Here is a 19,295-nt window from a genome sequence, read left to right as displayed (position 1 = left end):
AGGGGATAGTTTATATGGATGATTGCATAGAAATAGCCTTATGTGTTGTTGGGTGTGCAACAAATATATTATTATGTGCATGGGCAGATTTTCCCCATTGGTGGTACTAGTTAAATATATTACACATAATATATTTTTTGATCTTTTGTTGAAATACAGTTTCCGGATGCTTTTTGCCATAAGGTAGATATTTGTGCCTCTTCTTGCTGGAGGGGGAATCATGTCTCCTTTTGCATCCACAATATTAGATAACAACATGGAGCTCATATGTAAATGCAATTTCCTTAAAAAGCGTTAGAATTGGATCTCATTTCAATGCATATGTAGGACCAAATATGAACTGCTATATGTTGCTGATAAAGGGGTAAAATTGTGACTAGCAATATTTCTATATATCTGTGCATGGGTTCTGTTACCAATTGAATGCTCAAAGTCACAAACTTCATTAATCATGTTAAAAAGCTGGCAGTGTTTGTTTCCGATGAACTTCCACAAAATAATAATGGGTGATCCAAGGAGGTTCAGGCAGATTGGTTACAAATATTGTGGGCAACTCTGTTAAGGTAAGTGGATATAAAAGCCCTTCTTTCAATTACCCCTGAAAATAATTTTAACACCACCTGTATACAACCTAGCTATTAAACTTCAGCTAGGTTTATATTCTTAACTTTACTTCATAAAGTACATCTTTCTTTACTGGCAAACCCAAGACTATGGTTGGCTAACTCAGTGTCTAGTGCTCAAATATTTTCACAACCTGTACCCAAGCTAACAAAGGCCACGGTTAAATTTAGCTTTTAATCTACTGAGTAGCAGTAGCTCTCCGAAATCTGTCCATTTCGGAGTGCCAATAACATGCATATTAAGTTTTCGGCTATGAAATATAAAGCCTTGACCGCTGGCTTCCAGACCAATAATACCATGTTCTGTGATTGGGAAAAAATCTGTTTCTTATCAGAGATTTTCACAGTTTATTTCTGAAAATCGAATTAGCCTTAGAATATTAATGAAAGCCATCTTATTTTTTCAGAACTAGTAATACATTGTTGATGGAAGCCGCTATTCTCGTCATGCAATAGTGGATTGGCTCAAAATCCAATATGCAACCAAATCCGGCATTACTCAGCACGGGGCCCAGTGCTGCGACCCCAAATGCATGAATTTGTTTGGGGAAGACAAGAATGATGATGCTAGGGTGCAGTGTTCTCTGCAACTGGAAAAGGTACTCAAATCTCATTTAAAAGTCAAATTTGAAATATAAACTCTGTCGCGATAGTGAAAGTTTTCCCTGCTACTCGACCACTTATTTTTAACAGGTTGATGCCTTTTTTAAAGCTTTGCTGTCCAGACTGCAACCTCATTTGAATATATTTTGTGTGCCTGGATTGTTTTGTGGTAATATAGATGAGATAACCAAGGGGTTATATTGCCTGCAAAGTCACATTATCATACGTCATCAAAACATAGTATCACGTGACTCACACACATGACTCTCAAACTAGAAGTTGCATTAAAAGGGCATTGGTTGAGGTGGAAATTAATATATGCAGTACCCAATAAGCATTATGTTCAATATTGGCAACCCGAAATAATTATATTCAAGTTTAGACTTTGCATGTATACCAGTATGCATTTTATGACAAGGCTTGAATAAGTTAAGCCTGGACTTTTTGTTATCTGAGATCTTCCCAATATTGACTACACCACCTAGGATAATGGTGGACATTTTCCATCTGAAAGCTGTTTAGGTTAGGTGAAAGGAATTGTCGAAGGTTTATTAAAAAAAACCTTTAGTAGTTCACAAAATATATGTTGCTTCCAAATGTTTGGGTGTGGCAAAGTTTGATTATTTGGGAGAAAAACATTTTCCATTGGAAAAATGTTTAGGCAAGTGTAACAAATTCTCCATTCTGAAAATTATTGGACCTCTTCCAAAAGGTATTGAAAAAATCTCCAAATGTCAACATCCACATGCATATACCCAGAACAATAATTTTCCGTTCATTAATATGGTTTTTGTTTGTCTTTCATTTATAATGTAAGTGTTTTATATTCATTACATTCTACAAATTACTTGCATGGCTTTAATAATGGTTGTTTTTTATTCACTCTTACATTAGGCATCAGACAAAAAGGGGTGGTTATCTCTATTCACAACAGTGATATGGCAGAGCTTGGGCTGATCATGAGCTGTGCAACCAAGACGAGTTTTCGTGGATTAGTGTTCACCAACTTTGGGTGCCAGTGAATGAAAAGTCCCACAATATTACTTTGTGCCAAACTAATAATGGTAGCCCTTGGTTACCAATATTAGTTTGAGTATAGACAATTAGTAGGTAATGGTGATGTTTTGTATATTATATAAAAATTAGCTCAGCTTGTACTTGATATGACTCGATATAGTGCACCACCCAGTGAGAAATTATATATAGTCAATTAAGTCAATTATATTGGTAATTATTCCATTTAAATTGAATTGTTCACAATGGATATAATTGTGTATGTATGGATTGTTAGTTGATAATGTCAATTAGGTACATTCGGAGTAATGGGATGAATTGTTGTTAACCCAGTATTCGTATTGGGTCTTATAGTGAATTCGAGACCCAGTAAGAATACTGGGTTAATAACAATGAGATTTACAGATTTTTCCAGCGATTTATCAATCGCCGCTAATACGGCCTCAAACAGTTCATATAAAAACTAATTAAGCACTAATTTAAAATAATACCAGCACTCCAAATAAATTACCGGCAACTTTTATATCGCCGGAATAGAATTTCACAGCGGTAATATATGTTCCGACGATTTAAAACTCGCTGCTATATAATATCCCGGCGACTTCTACATCGCCGGAAAATGCGTTTTCCTTTTTATAGAAATTTCCCGGCGATTAAAAAATCGCTGTGATATTATATAACGGTGACTTCAATATCGCCGGCATATTAATCTAAAAAGGAAAAGGAATATACCGGCGATGTAAATGTCGCCGTTATATAATATAACAGCGATTTTTTAATCGTCGGAAAATTTCTATAAAAAGGAAAACGCATTTTTCGGCGATGTAGAAGTCGCCGGGATATTATCTTACGGCGACTTTTATAGCGCCGGGATATTCATAAGAGAAGCAGGAAATTATTTAGCGGCGAGGTATATTATTTAACAGCGAAATTTCAAAATCGTGAAATGACTTGGCGGCGATGATAAAGTCGCTGCTATATTATTTAACAGCGATTTATACATCGCTGGCAATTAATTTCACGGTTTCAAGATTAATATAGCGGCGAGGTATAAATCGTTGTCATATTATATCACAGCGATTTCAACCTCGCCGGGAAATAAAATACCGTTTTGGTATTATATCCCAGCGATGGAAAAATCGCTGCTAAATAGTGTATATAAAGCGGCAATTTTCTGTTATTGCCGCAGTATTTAGGAAGTGGCTAAATATTACCGGCGATTATTCGGCGACTATGAAATCGCTGGGATATCAGGAAGGCGGCGATTTTTGGTTATGTCCCAGCGATTTTGAATCGCCGCTAAAAGTCCCTTCTGTTGTAGTGTCTTTATTTGTGCTCCAACAAAATTACAATAAATTAATGTTCTTTTATGAGAAACTAGTTCATTGAGATCCAAAAACTAGTTGTGTTTTTTCGCATCAACGGAAATATTATCTGCAATGAGAATTGTTCCTTGGAAATCTCCAAGTCGATAGCTATTTCTTGAAAAAAATATATACCTTGACAGTATATACTCTTATTGAATTGGATATTTGGAACTCGACTCAACACAAATCAAAGGAAATTTCACCAACCATCATATATACCCCCGTCAAAACAAGCAATCCCCACCCAAAATGGCTGGCCCAAGTTTTCATCCACTCATCCTTACATATTTATTCCAAATCAACAAAAGCCCCTCTTACTACATTTACGCATCGACTATCTCCCCAGACTCAGCAGCAGCAAGAACAAGCTCTGGTTGTATGCTACCAAGATCGCCGTAGGTCCCGTCAATTACATTCGGTTGCCCCAATGCCTTCAATGCCAAGTGCGCAGCCTTCTGCCCCGATATCATCATCGCCCCAAATGTTGGACCCTGCAAAATTACAAGCACTTGCTTAGAGAAATTACATCATGAACTCAGTCACACAGCAGAAGTGATCATATAGCATACAGTACGTTATGGATCTTACAAACTCAGACTTTAAAGGTCCAAAATCAAATTACCATTCTTGGGGCACCATCTATTTCTGCAACTTCCATTCCAGTAACAATCATACCGGGTACAATCTCCCTGGTGAGCCTAACAATGGCATCTTCGGCAGTGTTCATGTCAAGGGCCTTCATCCCCGGCACACTATCAATCATTCCGATACTCTTCAGCCTCTTAACACCGGTTGCTCCGAAAGGCCCGTCATGGCCACAGGAGCTCACCACCACCTTGGCCTCCATCACGTTCGGGTCCATGCACGACTGTGTGTCGTGGTTCATTGAAACCAAAGCCCAGTTCGTCACCACGCCCGACACCCTATCTCCCTTCACTATCAAATCCTCAGCCGCCACGGCGTTGAACAACTTCACGTTAGGCCTGGCCAATAGCTTGCTCATGATTGTGGAAGTGAACAAAGCTGCGTGCTTGATCACCACGTAGTTGTCTTGCTCATCGTACTCGATTTCAAGCTCATCAAGGAACCTGTGTGCTGGTTTACGCACAACCATGGCAGAAAAGAGCTGACCACCGAGCCACGCACCACCACCAGGGCTAACGGATTGTTCAATGATGGCTATACGGATCGAGGGGTTTTTGCTTAGTTCATAAGCGCAGGAGAGACCAGCTGAGCCAGCGCCGACGACGACAACATCCGTATCGGCGTGAGTGATCATGTCCATCATATATCGGCGAGTCATTTCGCGAGAGACTATGGATTCCTTGATGGGTTCGAATTTGAAGGAATTAAGATCGTATGGACTGGTTAAGGACATGGAAATGGTGGAGTTTTGTGGGGTAGATTTGATGGGTGTGAAGCGAGATGCGAAGGGTGTGCCATGGAAGGAGGAGTACTTGTGGTCTAAGAAAGATGGTTTGGGCTTTGAAGAGAGGGAAGAAGTGAGGGTAGTGGCCATGGCTGCCATTGAAGTGTTTGATATGGTTCTAGCTAACTAGGGGATGTCTTGAGGAAAATGGAGTGAAGGCTGAGAGTGATAAGCGTGATAAGGGTATTTAAGAATTGGGTTTGGCTGGAATGGCGTTGGCGAGGTATGAAAATATCTGAACAAAAAATCTAGAACTGAGTAGTTAAGGAAGAAGATAGAATTTCATTGGTTCAGAAAGCCCGGATCGTGGATATACCCTCAGATAGTTCGCATTGCGAGTATTTATTATGAACCAAAAATCACTTATGTAGAAAAAGCGACCTTTTCTTTTTAGTAAGAAGAAAAAAGTATGAATTAAAAAAAAATAAAAATAAAAAAGAAGAAGAAGAAGAAGAAGAAGAAGAATAGAAGAAAAATCTACTTGCTAGGTACAGATTCGGCAGAACCAGGTGGCCACCTGCCCAACTTCGCTGCCTTAGAGCACTTTAATTAGATTATTCATATTTAAAAGATATTTTTAATGAATTTAAGATAAATTTAGATATTGACTATTTCATTTACATAAACCTCTACATTAGAATAGTCATTTTTTTATTATACAATAATAAAATAATATAAGATAAATTTAACTTTAACTATTTATATCAAATTTTTATATTAGATTATCTATTTATTTATTATATAGTAATAAATAATTAAAAAATATTTTATTTTTTTAATTATTATTTTATTTTATTTTATCATATTTTACTATTTTATCTATTATATGTTAATTAGTAATCTTATTCTAATTAAATTATGGATTAAAATATAATAAAGATTTAAAAAACAGTAACTATCAAAGGAGAGACTTAAAAAATAATAAAATAAAGATTTACTTGTGAAACAATAACTATCAAATTTGATTTTATCTTTATATGTATTATAGCTAAAAGCTAAAAAATTTGATTATAGATAATCCATTACAAGTGATTTTTATGTCTAATAGGTAAAAATAGATTTTAATTTTGAATATTGATAATCCAATGAAAATGCTCTTACTATCCACGAAATAGGGGCAGTATTTGTCCTCTAGGAGTAGCACTTTCTAGGCCCGTTTAGTTTTAAAGCCTCATCGAGTCATCCTGGAAGCCGAACATGGAATAATGGGTCCTCACGATAAATGATACTCATAGTATCGAATGTGCAAGCGTTATATAATTATTTTAAAAAACATATAAAATATATATTATATAAAAATAAATTTTTTAATAATAGATTTTATTCTTTTTCAAAGTAACTGTATGTTACTTGTACAATTTACGATTATATGTAACATTTCTTGGGTCTTCATTTCACTCATGTAGAGCCTCTTCTTCCATACTTTGGTGTGTCTAGTCTTAGGGTTCGTACGAGATGAGATAAAATTTTTATAAATAATAGTAAAATAATTTATGAATAATAGTGAGATAGTTTAAATTAAGTATTTTTTTAATTTGAAAAAATGTGAGATAAAATGTTGAATACAAAATATTATAAAATTAAAAATATTATTATAATATAGTTTTATAATATTATTTTTATTTAAAAATTTGAAAAGGTTGAATTTTTTTAAATTTTTTTAGGATGGGATATATTTCCAAACAAGCTTTTATAATGTGTAGTGTTTGCATACTTTATTAAAAAAAAAGTAGGGTTAACTTTTAAAAAGTAATTTTTTTATGTGCTTAGATTTACCTTTTTTTTTTCTAAATAGAATATGTGGAGATTGTGTACTTCAAAAATGTAAATATCACTTCTTGTTTATATATATATATATATATATATATATATTTTCCCTAAGCAAGCAATTTTATAGATAAACTAAGAGTTACATGATATAAGATTTAATAGGGTGGGAGTCCCCAATAATTATCCCAATGCAAACAAATACAAGATCTAGAGGTGCCACACATGACACCGGTAGACATGTCACGACCCCTTGTGTGGCCCAACAAAAAATCGACCACCATGCCTTGACAAGCTACGAAGGACTCATGGTTGATGCCCTGACACGACCATAGACAAGGCTGGACAGCCCCACAACAGCTCACAAGCGTGCCACGGTCCTTACCATGGCATGCCCAAGACGCCCCACAAGGCTGGTGAGCAGGCCAGCTGCATGTACAGCACGCAACCCATGCACAGGGCCCGCAGCACACACATTGTCCAAGCCATGAGCATGGGCCACCAGCACGCACAACATGCAAGCCATGGGTCACCAGCATGCACGACAAGCAAGCCAAGGCCATGCCATGGCACGGCCAGCCAGCCCAGTGTGCCTGACCAGCACGCATAGCCAGCATGCACAAGCCATACCCAGTGCGACCAGCGAGCATGCGAAGGCCAGGCGCACGCCCAGCCACCGGCCAGGCCATGTGCACACCCAACACCCAGCACCTGTGCACCCCAACACATAGGCACAGCCCAGGGCCACGTTAAGCCCCGGCAAGCCATGCAGCACGCAGCCCTACCTAGTTCAGGTCAGCATGCACGCACGGACCTAGACCAAGCCAGGCAACTCCCCTGCACCTACACAGCACCTGCACCTGCACGACACCAACCATGTCAGCGCCCAGGCCCACGCCAGGACCATGCCACCCACACCACTCCAGCCAGGCCAACCAAGCCCTGGCCATCAGGCACAACACTTGGACCATGCCACCAGCACCAGGCCAACCAAGCCATGCCACACAGCATAAGGGCTTTGCCACCAACACCAAACCACCCTAGGCCACCACGGATCCAACCATGCCCAGGGCCACATGGAGCCCATCCAAGACCGTGTTTATTTATTTTCTTTTATTTATGTTTTGCCTATAAATATCGCATTTAGCCATTGTAAAAATGACTTTTTGATTTTTGGACTTTTGATTTTCAGACTTTTGGGAAAAACCCTTGAAGATGTGAACCTTTGGCTTGTGCCATTGGTGGGTTCTTGCAGAACCCTTTGGTGCTTGCACTTGGACTCATGGGGTGCAATCCGTGAATCCCCTTGAGAGAAACACTTCATGCAATTCGTGAATTGAAATGGTTCACACTATCCTTTCATCTTTTGGATTCAATCCATGAATCCCAAAAGGTAGAAACACTTCTTACAATCCGTGAATGGAAGTGGTTCAAGTTATACTTTCATTTGTGTTGTTCTTTTATTTGTGTTGTTCTATTGTTATCTTTTTTTATCATCCATTTTCATTTTTGTGTATGCCATTGTTCTTCATGTTCATGCTTTGTTCATAACTTTTTCTTGAGCTTTCCCACCATCCAAACACTTCCAAATCCATCCAACACTCATACATAGCCACACCAAGCTGCCCACACCATACTGACCCAACCATGACTCATCTATTGCCCATAAACCGTAGCCACCACACTTCCAAACCCTAGCCCCCACTTGCCGTCCAACCTAGCTCTCATTTCTCCCAAACCCTAGCTGCCACCTAAAAGTGGTCATTTGCATTTCCACTAGCCAAGTTTCCCTTAACCATTTCGGGAAACCCTAGCTACCCCTCTCACCAACGGACCCCTTAGCCTCTCAACCCTAGCCTACGCATCACTAAACCCAAGTCCCCAACTTGCCATCCAACATAGCTCCCATTCCCACAAACCCTAGTCCACTTACCTAAAAAGGTCACTAGACAACTTCACTTCACCTTAGGTAAAGTTATCTCTAACCATTTCAGGAAAACCCAACCCCACACTCAAACCTCACATCCGTCCATCTCCTAAGTCCCATCTACTCGGCACTCTCTCCAAGAACTATCACAAACCGTGCATTGCATTCACTCAACACTTAGACACCCTCATGCATCCGTATACTCTCTTCCCCCTCCCAAACAAAATACCTTCTAAACCCTAGACACCCTCTTTTCACTCTAGCTAAAGTTGCCCCCTCTCAAATAAGACAACCCGAGCTACCCCCACTCACCAATGGAAACCATGATCCGCCCAACCCTAGCCACCACCTAAGAGAGGTAACTTCCCCTTTTGCCTTTCCACTAACCAAAGTTGCCCTTCACCATTTGGGAAACCCACCACTCACATGAACCCTTAAGCCCTTAACCCTAGATGCCTAACACCTCACGGATTACTCTTGCCATCCTAGCTCCCACTAAAGAGGCATGCTAGACAATTTACTTTCCTTTTTGGTAAGTTGTACCCTTCCAAACAAGGAAACCCTAGAGGCCCCAATATCCCACGGATCCCTTTTCCCCTTGACCCTAGCCTCACCCCTAAAGAGGCATGCTAGACACCCTTCTTTCCTCCTTGATAAGCTACAACCTTTCAAACAAGGAAACCCCAGTTGCCCCCAATACTTCACGGATACCCTTGCCACCTAACCCTAGCCGCCCACCAAAGAAGCATCCTAAACATCATTCTTTCCCTTTTGACAAGTTGACCCCTTCCACATATGGAAACCCTAGACTCTCCACTACACCAATGGTCACTAGCCAACCAACCCTTGACTCTTCACCCTTCACGTGTTGCCCTAGCCATCCCAATCCTAGCCATCATCATCCCTTCCATCCTTAGCTCAACCATTCGGCTAACACTCAAGAACCACCCTAACCATATCACTCTGTGCTTCCATACACCACATGCATCCTTACACTTATCCCATTACACCATCATCATCATCCCTTCCATCCTTAGCTTAACCATTCGACCATACAATCATGAACCACCATAACCAAACCACCTTGTGCTTCCATGCACTATGCGCATCCATACACTTAAGCTAACCCATTACACCACCCTCATCATTCCTTCCATCCTTAGCCCAAACCACTCAGCCATACACCCAAGAACCACCATATCCACGCCATCTTGTGCTTCCATGCACTACATGCATCTTTTCACTTAGGTTGTCCCTTACACTACCATGATCGTCCCTTCCACCACTTAAACATCAAAACTTCATCAACTTAAGACCCTCCATGGCCGTGTAAGCTCAAGGTCAAGCAAGTTAGCTAAGCTCATTCAGTCACCATCACAACAAGGCAAGTTTGGACCCCCTAATGTTTAGGGACTAGACTGAGGCCCTTAACAAGACACTTTCTGGCGAGGCGGCATGTGAAACTTAAGCGCGGTATAAGCTGCGCGTGAGGCTCACACGCTGCTCTTTTGAGTAGTTTTCTTTGATCGTCTAACAAATCTAATCGATGGTTGGAGAACTTAGTGGTGTGGCACGTGGTGGTAATGGGAAGTCGGTAGACAGTAGATTGGCGCTTGTTGGTGTTATGGATGGAAAACATCAAAATAAATGAAAAAAAAAAAAAAAAACTATAAATAGGTCCAACGCTTACTAGATAGAGGAGGGAGGGAGGAGCTAAAACTCCAACTCCCCTCTAGATGAAGAAAAGGGAAGAATGACGGTAATGGGTACAGAGAAAAAGGCTTTGAGAGAGAAAAACTTTCTTCACTTCTTGTTTATATGTGCACTCCCCTCTAGATGAAGAAAAGGGAAGAATGACGGTAATGGGTACATAGAAAAAGGCTTTAGAGAGAAAAACTTTCTTTATATCTGCCAAGAAAGATATTTATTCAATTAGTACAAACTGTTTTCCACAATGGTCCCCCAGTTATATAATATAATGATGAGTCCTAGATCAATCTCCTGATCCATATGTCTTGGCCAGCAAGCATGCGATGGAGCAACAGATTCCTGGCACATTGATAATTAGTGAAACAAAATCACATAAAAAGGAAGTACAGTCATGACAGCTGTGGGATTTGAACCCACGCCCTTTCGGACCAGAGCCTAAATCTGGCGCCTTAGACCACTCGGCCAAACTGTCGACCAACGGTGATGGCTAAAACTAATTAAAATATTTATACACTTTCAAGACTCTCTTCAACCCACATGACGAACGAAACGATATATCTTTATAATGGGACAAAAATGACGCTGACCCAAATGTTTCATGGAAAATTTAGAGCTTCAGGTTGCCCATTTAACTAATGATTTTTTTTTTTTTTTGTAAAAAAAAGTTTTATTTTGATAGTAAAACTGGGTCAAGGGCTACACCTCCCTTGGAGCCAACATTGTGATCACAATCAACCATCAAAGTTGTCCCAATAATTCAGTGGGTCCCCTTCATTATCAGGTATTGTGATTACCTCTCATGTGGACCTTTCCCAAATAATATTCCTGTTTAAACGTAATTAATCTTTTGCATGTCCATTAGATATTTAAAGGAAAAAAAAAAGGTATAGTAGTTGGTTAACCACTAGCAAGGCCTGGGTTTAATGAAATGATATTTATAATCATGTATAAATATTATGTAATTATTTTAAAAAAAATTAAATAATTACAAAATTTATATAAAAATAAATTAATTTTTTAATAATAAATTTTACTTTTTTTTAAATCGACTTACGATATTTTTACACATATAATTTTAGTTCAGGATTTATGAGAACAGTAAACAACGTTGCAGCATATCCCAACCCTTTCTTGGGATATTGAAATCTGGATGTTGGTCATTTTTATTACCAAGAAAGCAAAGTCAGTGATTCTTATTTCTCTATGCAGGGGTCCGTTTTTTCAGGAAAACATATTTCTGTATTAAATTAATTAATAGAACATTTTTAGAGTACTAAACCCAAAGTCATCTTTTTTAACTTTTGACCAAATCTAATGTAATATCAAACAGACAGCCCATGGCTCTTACGAACCGCCAAATCTAGTTGTCAAATCCAAGAACTTGCTTGGTTATTTTGAACGACCAATCAAAATCACTCACGCGCTTGATTGCAACACATGGACCCCACCCTCCATTTGAATTCTGCCAAGAATCCATTGGAGGGCAGCCTGGCTTCCCTCACTCCCAGCTACTCATTCTTTTTTTTTCTTTCTTTTTTTTTTTCTTTAAATATTCATTTTATCTGATATTTTTATTTTCCACTCACCAATCATCCATTCCTCAATTTCTAAATTGCCCATGTCGGCTCCTTTTTATCTGTTCTCTTTTGATCTTACCCTTTCTTTTTCACAGCGATGTCGGTATTTTTGTCGTTGAATAGTTTAGTTTTCTTAGTATTTTGATAATGCAGTATGGTTATGTTGTTTCCGTATCTTCGCCAAAAGCTCAATCTCGATACACATGTCTAGTCCGCTAATTAAAACAACAAATGTACAAAATTGATAGAATATGAAACAAAATGGATACTGATTTAATCTTTTAGTACTCGATAGTCCATGAATTTAACATTTACAGTCTAGACTTAAGATGGGCAAAATTGTATATACGTAACAGCTGAATAATTAAGCGGATCAAATCAGTTCCATTAGCCATGTGAAGAAATATACTTTTCAAATATTGATCATTTAATGCACATCTCCTTCTCCGAGATCCAGCAGACAAGCCTCGTCTTCCTTCCAAGGTCTTCCACCCGAAAATGGAGAGAAGTCTCTTTCCAATGCCCACTCTTCTTTTCATTGCAGCTTTCATGGCTGCCTCTTGCTATCCTTCAGAAGCAGCTGATTCTAAAGGGTCTTTTGAAGATAATTTCAATATAATGTGGTCTGAGGACCATTTTACGACCTCCTCGGATGGGCAGATCTGGTATCTCTCATTGGACAAAGAAACAGGTAAACAAATACACAAGACTTGTTAGTTCGAGAGACAGAGATCAACATCAGAGAGATTGTTTTCGAATTCATATTCTATTTTCATTGCTTTAGTTTGAATACTCTATCTTAATGATCATAATCGCATATTTGTCTGCATCATGTTTGATGTTGAACAGGTTGTGGGTTTCAAACAAGGCAAAGATATAGATTTGGGTGGTTTAGCATGAAGCTCAAGCTTGTCGGAGGTGACTCAGCCGGCGTAGTCACAGCTTACTATGTAAGTCTCTTTGACGATTCTAATTCCTTTGTGTATGATATGCAAAAGAGTAGTAGCTAAGGTCATCAGTGGCCAAAAAAAAAAAAAAATGTTGTAGATGTGCACGGAAAATGGGGCAGGGCCAACGAGAGACGAGTTAGATATTGAGTTCTTGGGGAATAGGACCGGGCAGCCCTATCTAATCCAGACAAACGTGTACAAAAATGGAACTGGGAACCGAGAGATGAGGCACATGCTTTGGTTCGATCCCACCGAGGAATTCCACAGCTATTCCATTCTCTGGAACAATCACCAGATCGTGTAAGTTTCTCTCTACTTACTATAAATTAGACTCTTTACTTTCTTTGCTCGATTCCAATGATTATAAAAAGTATGCAAAAAAACAGGTTTTTTGTGGATAGTGTTCCGATAAGGGTGTACAAGAACAACGGGAAAGAAAACGATTTCTTCCCGAACGAGAAGCCAATGTACATGTTTTCGAGCATTTGGAACGCCGACGACTGGGCAACAAGAGGTGGGCTGGAGAAGACTGAGTGGAAGAATGCCCCGTTCGTGTCCTCCTACAAGGACTTTAGCGTCGAGGCTTGCCAATGGGAGGATCCTTACCCTCCATGCGTATCAACCACCACTGAAAATTGGTGGGATCAATACGATGCCTGGCATCTCTCGGATTCCCAGAAAATGGACTATGCTTGGGTGCAGAGAAACCTTGTTATTTATGACTATTGCAAGGACTTTGATCGGTTCCCAAAACTGCCCGGGGAGTGTTCTTTGAGTCCATGGGATTGAGGAGCATTCAGCGATACCTTTTTTTTTTTTTTTGGTTTTCTTTTTTCAGTCTTCAATTTGGATTGGTATAAGATGTGCATTTTTGTTTCTGTTTATTGTATCTGAACATTAGATTCCTATATAATTCAATTGATTATTTATTATAATTTATAAGTTGGATCATCTTTTGTAATTGTTCTCACTGAGCTGAATCTGAGATAAGCCAGATGCCAAATCTTGACCTTTTTAGGTACAGGATGGGATCACGGGAGCTCTTATACATTTAATTATCATATTGCAAAGACCTGTATTGCCCGGTTGTGACCAACTTGTACATAGTGTTATAATTGTGAGGACCCGATCAATTTGGTCCATAAAATATTAAATGAGTTTAAATATAAATCCTTCATTAAATTTAATTTAAGTCCAATAAATTGTCCATATTACATATCTAATAATACTGAATCGAGTTGTTATGATAATTATACATTATCTCGAGGCAGGAATTGAGAGCCATATCTAGTCATTTTTGTTGGTCCAAAATAAAAATTGTCATTCCTAGCCGATTATACCAACCAGTATGCAGGCCATCCCAAGGCAATTACATCACTTGTAGTAGGTTCAATAAAGTTTGGTCAAAATTTAATTAGAAAATTCAGTTTTATAAATTTACCTAATTGCTTTTCAACAATATTAAATAACAGACTCAACAAATCTATCACTATTCTATTAAATTATTAATTTTTTTCATTTTTCATTTTAATTCAAATTATAATTTGAATATTTATTCATTATTAAAAAATTACATACGTTCATATTATTCACACATAAAATTTTCTAATGATCTTTTTTTTTTTTTGTATAACGGTTATATTTTTTCAACTGATATATTTTTTCAATGATCATATTTTTTCAAGTATAGTATAGATGCAAATTAAAGTAAAAAGCTATGAAAATGATTAAATATGTTTAAAAATCAGAAACTAGGAAATACAATAGGTAAGAAACAAAAAGCAAGGGAGAGGGAATTTTTTATACCAAAATAATATTTGGCTAACAGCTGGGGCTTAACAGATTTGGCCAGTGAAATTGATGAAAGTGAAAATTACTGTAGTTTTATTAAATCCACTGCAGCTCTTTTTTATGCTTTCTAATAAATTGTTGGCCAAATTTTGACTTTATTGAACCAACTGCTAAAGCTCTAAAGTGACTAGACTATTGCCTAAAGTCCACTCCCTTGCAAGGTCTCTAAAATAAAAGTGAGTTTTTTTTCCCTTTCTAAGAACAAATAAAAACACTATAAATGAAAATTTAAATGAAGTCTTATTTTAAATCATTCTTAATGTGTGAAAAGTTCCCTGATACTAAATTTTATATTTAACATAATAAATAATTTATATTTGTAAACAAAATTTGCAAGATTGAGGCTTAAGACAAAATTTAAAATGTTTCCTCATTTTAAATTATTATATTAAATATGAAATTTAAAAACTTTAAATAAAGCCTCTTATTATTAAAATAAATAAATAATTCTTAATATAATCTAAATCTATATATTTTTCATTATATTATTAGTGAAAAAAAAAATCACATTTTAAAATTTGCCTTAAGCTTCCATTTACATTGGCTGCTACTGCCACTATATCGTATTTTAAATATTTTTTTATTTAAATAGTTGACTTATAAATTCACTTAAAATGTGTTACATTAGTCAACATAACTAAGGATGAAGATGTTTCGTTGTACTACAATTCTGATTATTTGGCCGAATTGGATCATCCGATTTAAAAAGAGAGAACATTTGTATACATACGGAGACAACAATATTAAAACTCCTATGCAAGCATCGTTGAATGTTTTAATAACTATGTGATTTGTCTATTGGGTGGCACTAAAGTCATCTAGAATTTTCTTGATAAGTGTATTTTTTTGTATTCTATTTTCTTAAACATATTAAATATTTAAAAATAAATTATAATATTATTAAAAAATACTTCCTTAATCATTAAATAAAAAATTATATCGAAATATATTATCAAAATCTACTATCGGGACATTGGCATTTTCTTTTGTCTGTTTCGTTTGGTTCATGCAATTAAGAAGGATCATTCTGTTGTATTGCTATTAATCAAATATTAGCAACGGCCGTGACGTGCTCCCGAAGGTCTCAGGAGATGAGCTGCCACCGACTCGAGCACTCGATCAATGGCCGTGATTTGCCCTTGTAAAATCACCGCTCTAGTAAATTAATAATTCAATCATAGACTCTTACTGATTCATATAATACACGGCATCACCGCCCTTGTTCTGGGCAAAGGTGAAAACGGGAATTTAGCAATGTCATGAGGGCAGTAGGGTCAATCTTCCATCATTTTGGGCCAACGTTCTTTGTTCTATAAATACAACAATACGCTCGTACGAAGTAGAGGCCCAATCTGGAACGGTTTCTGATTAGGGCTTCGATTTTTCTACTTACAGAGAAGGGGGAAATTGAGAGAGGACAGCAATGGTGTGCGAGAAGTGTAAGCGTTTTCTGATTTTCCCTGGCGGTTTATCTCCATAGGATCAATCTCCCAGCTTTAGATGTAGTGTTTTGATATTCTAAGTTTTTAACTTTCTCGAAAAAACTTGTTTATCTGTTTCGTTGTTTGGTGGGGGAGTGCAGGTGAGAAGAAGCTATCGAAGGTGATAGTTCCGGACAAATGGAAAGAAGGGGCGAGCAACACCACCGAAGGCGGTGGCCGCAAGATCAACGAGAACAAGCTCCTCTCCAAAAAGAACAGGTTCTTCACTTCTCTCTCGTGATACTTTCAAATTTTAATTATTTTTCCAAATATGCTCTTTTTTAGATTATTATTCCTTGGTTTCAATGATATTCTCTTGATCTGTTGAATATTTTGCTTCTTTTGGCTTCGATTTGTGATATAAAAAAATGGACTGTATAGGCTGTGGTTGTTCATGGTAGTTTTATGAAAATTTGGGTTTATTAAGATAGATTTGATGCGAAACAGGTAATTAAAATATGCCATCTGTGCTCCATTGCGTTTAAATCCATCTAATCAAGTTCGTTATTCGCCTCTAGTTTGCATTATGAATAGTTGGATACATATTTTTCCCCCACACTGGTTTTTATTGCATGCAAGAATGCTGGTTTTCTGCCATAGTATGCGGGATTTTGATTGTATCATGATCAGCAACAGAATTTAGATTGTTGTGCAGACCTCATTTAGCTAATCCTGTTGTAGGATTTGAGAGACGGAGGGAATAAGGGTCCCCAGGAAGCTTTGCAAGAACTGCTGTACTAAATTGTCAGCCTCTTGGCTCCCAATGATGGGAGAATCACAGACTAGACAATGTGCTTTTTAGGTACTGTGGTAGTATTGTTATTAGACTGGTTTATTACTCCATAATAAGCCTAAGAATCTGTGAGTAAGCTAGCGAGACAGCTATTGATCTTGTGACTGGAACTTTAGCTTATCCAATGAGAAATTTTTATACCATTGAACCATTATGTGGTGACCAACGCATGTTTATGTTAGAGTTTGTGTGCTTCTATTCGGTTCCGTGGGTCCGTTAATTGTTATGCTTTTCCATTCAAAACACCGCATTGACATTATTGGGGACCATCGAACCGAGGGAATTTCTCTTTGAATTACCTGAGGTGCACTTGCGGGGAACTACTTGCCAATAGCATGGGCAACGGGGATTTGTTGGGACTTTTTTCCCGGATACATGGTGCCAATAAAATAGTATGTTTTTCTTTCCTACCATGTGAAAATAATGGTGGTGCTACCAAGGTTTTTGATTCTTCGGCTTCGCTCCATTGCTATGTCATACTCATGAAAGGACTTTTTGATTCTATGATTTCAATTGTCCAATGGTTGGCTGTGGATGCATGTTCAATTTATTGGATGGATTGCTATCACTGAGTAAACTTTGAGAAAATATCACATTTTGCGCTTCATCATATGATTTTGTCTTGTTTACTAAAGCTAATGCTTATAGGTCTTTCTTAGTGTTTAATAAGTCAAGGATATGCACGCATGATATGATGGATTTGTGGGCTGTGACACTAGAATGAATGGGATAGAGAATGGGAAAATTTTCACTAAAGCTACATCACAAAAATAAAAGTATTCATATGACATGGCTCCAATGAGTGCGAGTATTCATATGACATAGCTCGAATGAGTGCGAGTATTCATATCACATAGCTCGAATCAGAAAAATTATCTCCGTCTATTTGCATATTTTGTGTTGAGGGTTAGAGGGTTCGTCTTTTTTTTTTTTTAGAAGTTTTGAAAAACTTACGAAAAAAAAGGCTCCAATGAGTTATAAGGTTGCGTGATTTCACATAAATATTTGTGGTTACAGATTGAGGTTCTTGTGGCAATGAGTATGGCCTTAGATAGACGTCAGCTTGGGCAGTGCTGAATGACATGGAAAGATTCATGAACCACAAATAGTTAGGATCAAGCTTATTTGAATCAAGTCATTGCTTAAGCTTTCTTGTTTTGATGACACTAGTTTCTGACTTCTTTATCATGCAGAATATCCATCAAATGAATGTCAGGTGTACAGCGGACATCTTTTTATTTTTTTGAGCAGTATTGAAGGATTTGAACTTTCATAACCTAACCCGAATTCTTCTTGTTAATTTTTTCTCTGGCAGGTGGACCCCATATGGAACCACCAAATGCATCATTTGTAAGCAGCAAGTGCACCAAGATGGGAAGTACTGTCACACTTGTGCTTATACCAAAGGTACTGCTATTTGATATTGCTGATCTTGTGGCGATTGTAATATTGGGAACTTTGAATGCCATATATTCTTCTCTCAATTTGCGAACCGATTGTGCTAGAAAAATCCTATTTCACCAAGTTTGGTGCAGTGAATTTTTACCTATAAAAATATATATATATATATATTGGGAACCGGAAGTTGGTGCTAATGAACTTCTGAAACGTCTTCTGTTGTGCAGGAGTGTGTGCCATGTGCGGTAAGCAAGTACTTGACACCAAGTCGTACAAACAAAGCAATGTATGACATATCTGTTGGTGTTATCATATCTGGTAAAATGCGATAACTCTAAACAGTATTGTGTTTGCCACATGATTGGTGCCTGAGATTAAGCGACAATTCACTCGAATCGTATTTAGTGCTGTAAAAGTTCAATAATTGTAACATGGGGTACTTGGTAGTAATGCACGATGAACAAGTTATTTAATAATTTGTCGCATTGCACTTTTACTTTTAAGATGGATTTTAGTGGTGTCTGTGTAAATATGTTTTTTTAAAGGCCAACTTCTGGCTGTAGATATTCGATACGCGCATCAAAACGCATTTTGAGTTTGACCTTTTATCTGTTTTCTTTGGTAATTTACTCGTCCAGCTATAATTTCTGCTTGATTTATGCCTTAATTTCCTGCCAAGTAGCCGAATTATGCAAAAGCTGTGATATCAACTTGGTGTATAGATACTGAAGTACGCGGTATTTACTACTTTTCGAGACTTCTGAAATTGGAATTACATGTAATCCGACTACTGTACCGACATATT

At 37.6% G+C, this 19,295-nt stretch overlaps 3 protein-coding genes and 1 non-coding gene across 4 annotated transcripts; 2 read left to right on the top strand and 2 right to left on the bottom strand.

The window, feature by feature from the left end:
• Positions 1-3,718: 3,718 nt before the first annotated feature.
• On the bottom strand, positions 3,719-5,257 carry LOC122277821 (thiamine thiazole synthase 2, chloroplastic). The gene is made up of 2 exons (XM_043088007.1): positions 4,230-5,257; positions 3,719-4,098 (listed from the first exon to the last, which is right to left on the bottom strand). Exons 1-2 carry the CDS (start codon positions 5,133-5,135, stop codon positions 3,931-3,933), a joined length of 1,074 nt encoding a protein of 357 aa, XP_042943941.1. The 5' UTR covers positions 5,136-5,257; the 3' UTR covers positions 3,719-3,930.
• A 5,575-nt stretch (positions 5,258-10,832) lies between these two features.
• Positions 10,833-10,912, bottom strand: TRNAL-UAG. Its single transcript has one exon. It is a non-coding gene; the product is annotated as a tRNA-Leu (tRNA).
• Positions 10,913-12,163: 1,251 nt separating this feature from the next.
• Positions 12,164-13,909, top strand: LOC122275286 (probable xyloglucan endotransglucosylase/hydrolase protein 8). Its single transcript, XM_043084282.1, has 4 exons — positions 12,164-12,708; positions 12,867-12,967; positions 13,065-13,267; positions 13,354-13,909. Exons 1-4 carry the CDS (start codon positions 12,516-12,518, stop codon positions 13,754-13,756), a joined length of 900 nt encoding a protein of 299 aa, XP_042940216.1. The 5' UTR covers positions 12,164-12,515; the 3' UTR covers positions 13,757-13,909.
• A 2,191-nt stretch (positions 13,910-16,100) lies between these two features.
• LOC122276672 (cysteine-rich PDZ-binding protein) lies at positions 16,101-19,096 on the top strand. Its single transcript, XM_043086551.1, has 4 exons — positions 16,101-16,257; positions 16,401-16,518; positions 18,408-18,499; positions 18,718-19,096. Exons 1-4 carry the CDS (start codon positions 16,242-16,244, stop codon positions 18,780-18,782), a joined length of 291 nt encoding a protein of 96 aa, XP_042942485.1. The 5' UTR covers positions 16,101-16,241; the 3' UTR covers positions 18,783-19,096.
• The last annotated feature ends 199 nt before the right edge of the window (positions 19,097-19,295 follow it).

Source organism: Carya illinoinensis, chromosome 9, assembly GCF_018687715.1.
Source record: "Carya illinoinensis cultivar Pawnee chromosome 9, C.illinoinensisPawnee_v1, whole genome shotgun sequence".
Taxonomy (NCBI): Eukaryota; Viridiplantae; Streptophyta; class Magnoliopsida; order Fagales; family Juglandaceae; genus Carya; species Carya illinoinensis.
The sequence above is the reverse complement of the archived record's forward strand: the minus strand, read 5'-3'. Positions and strand labels throughout refer to the sequence as shown.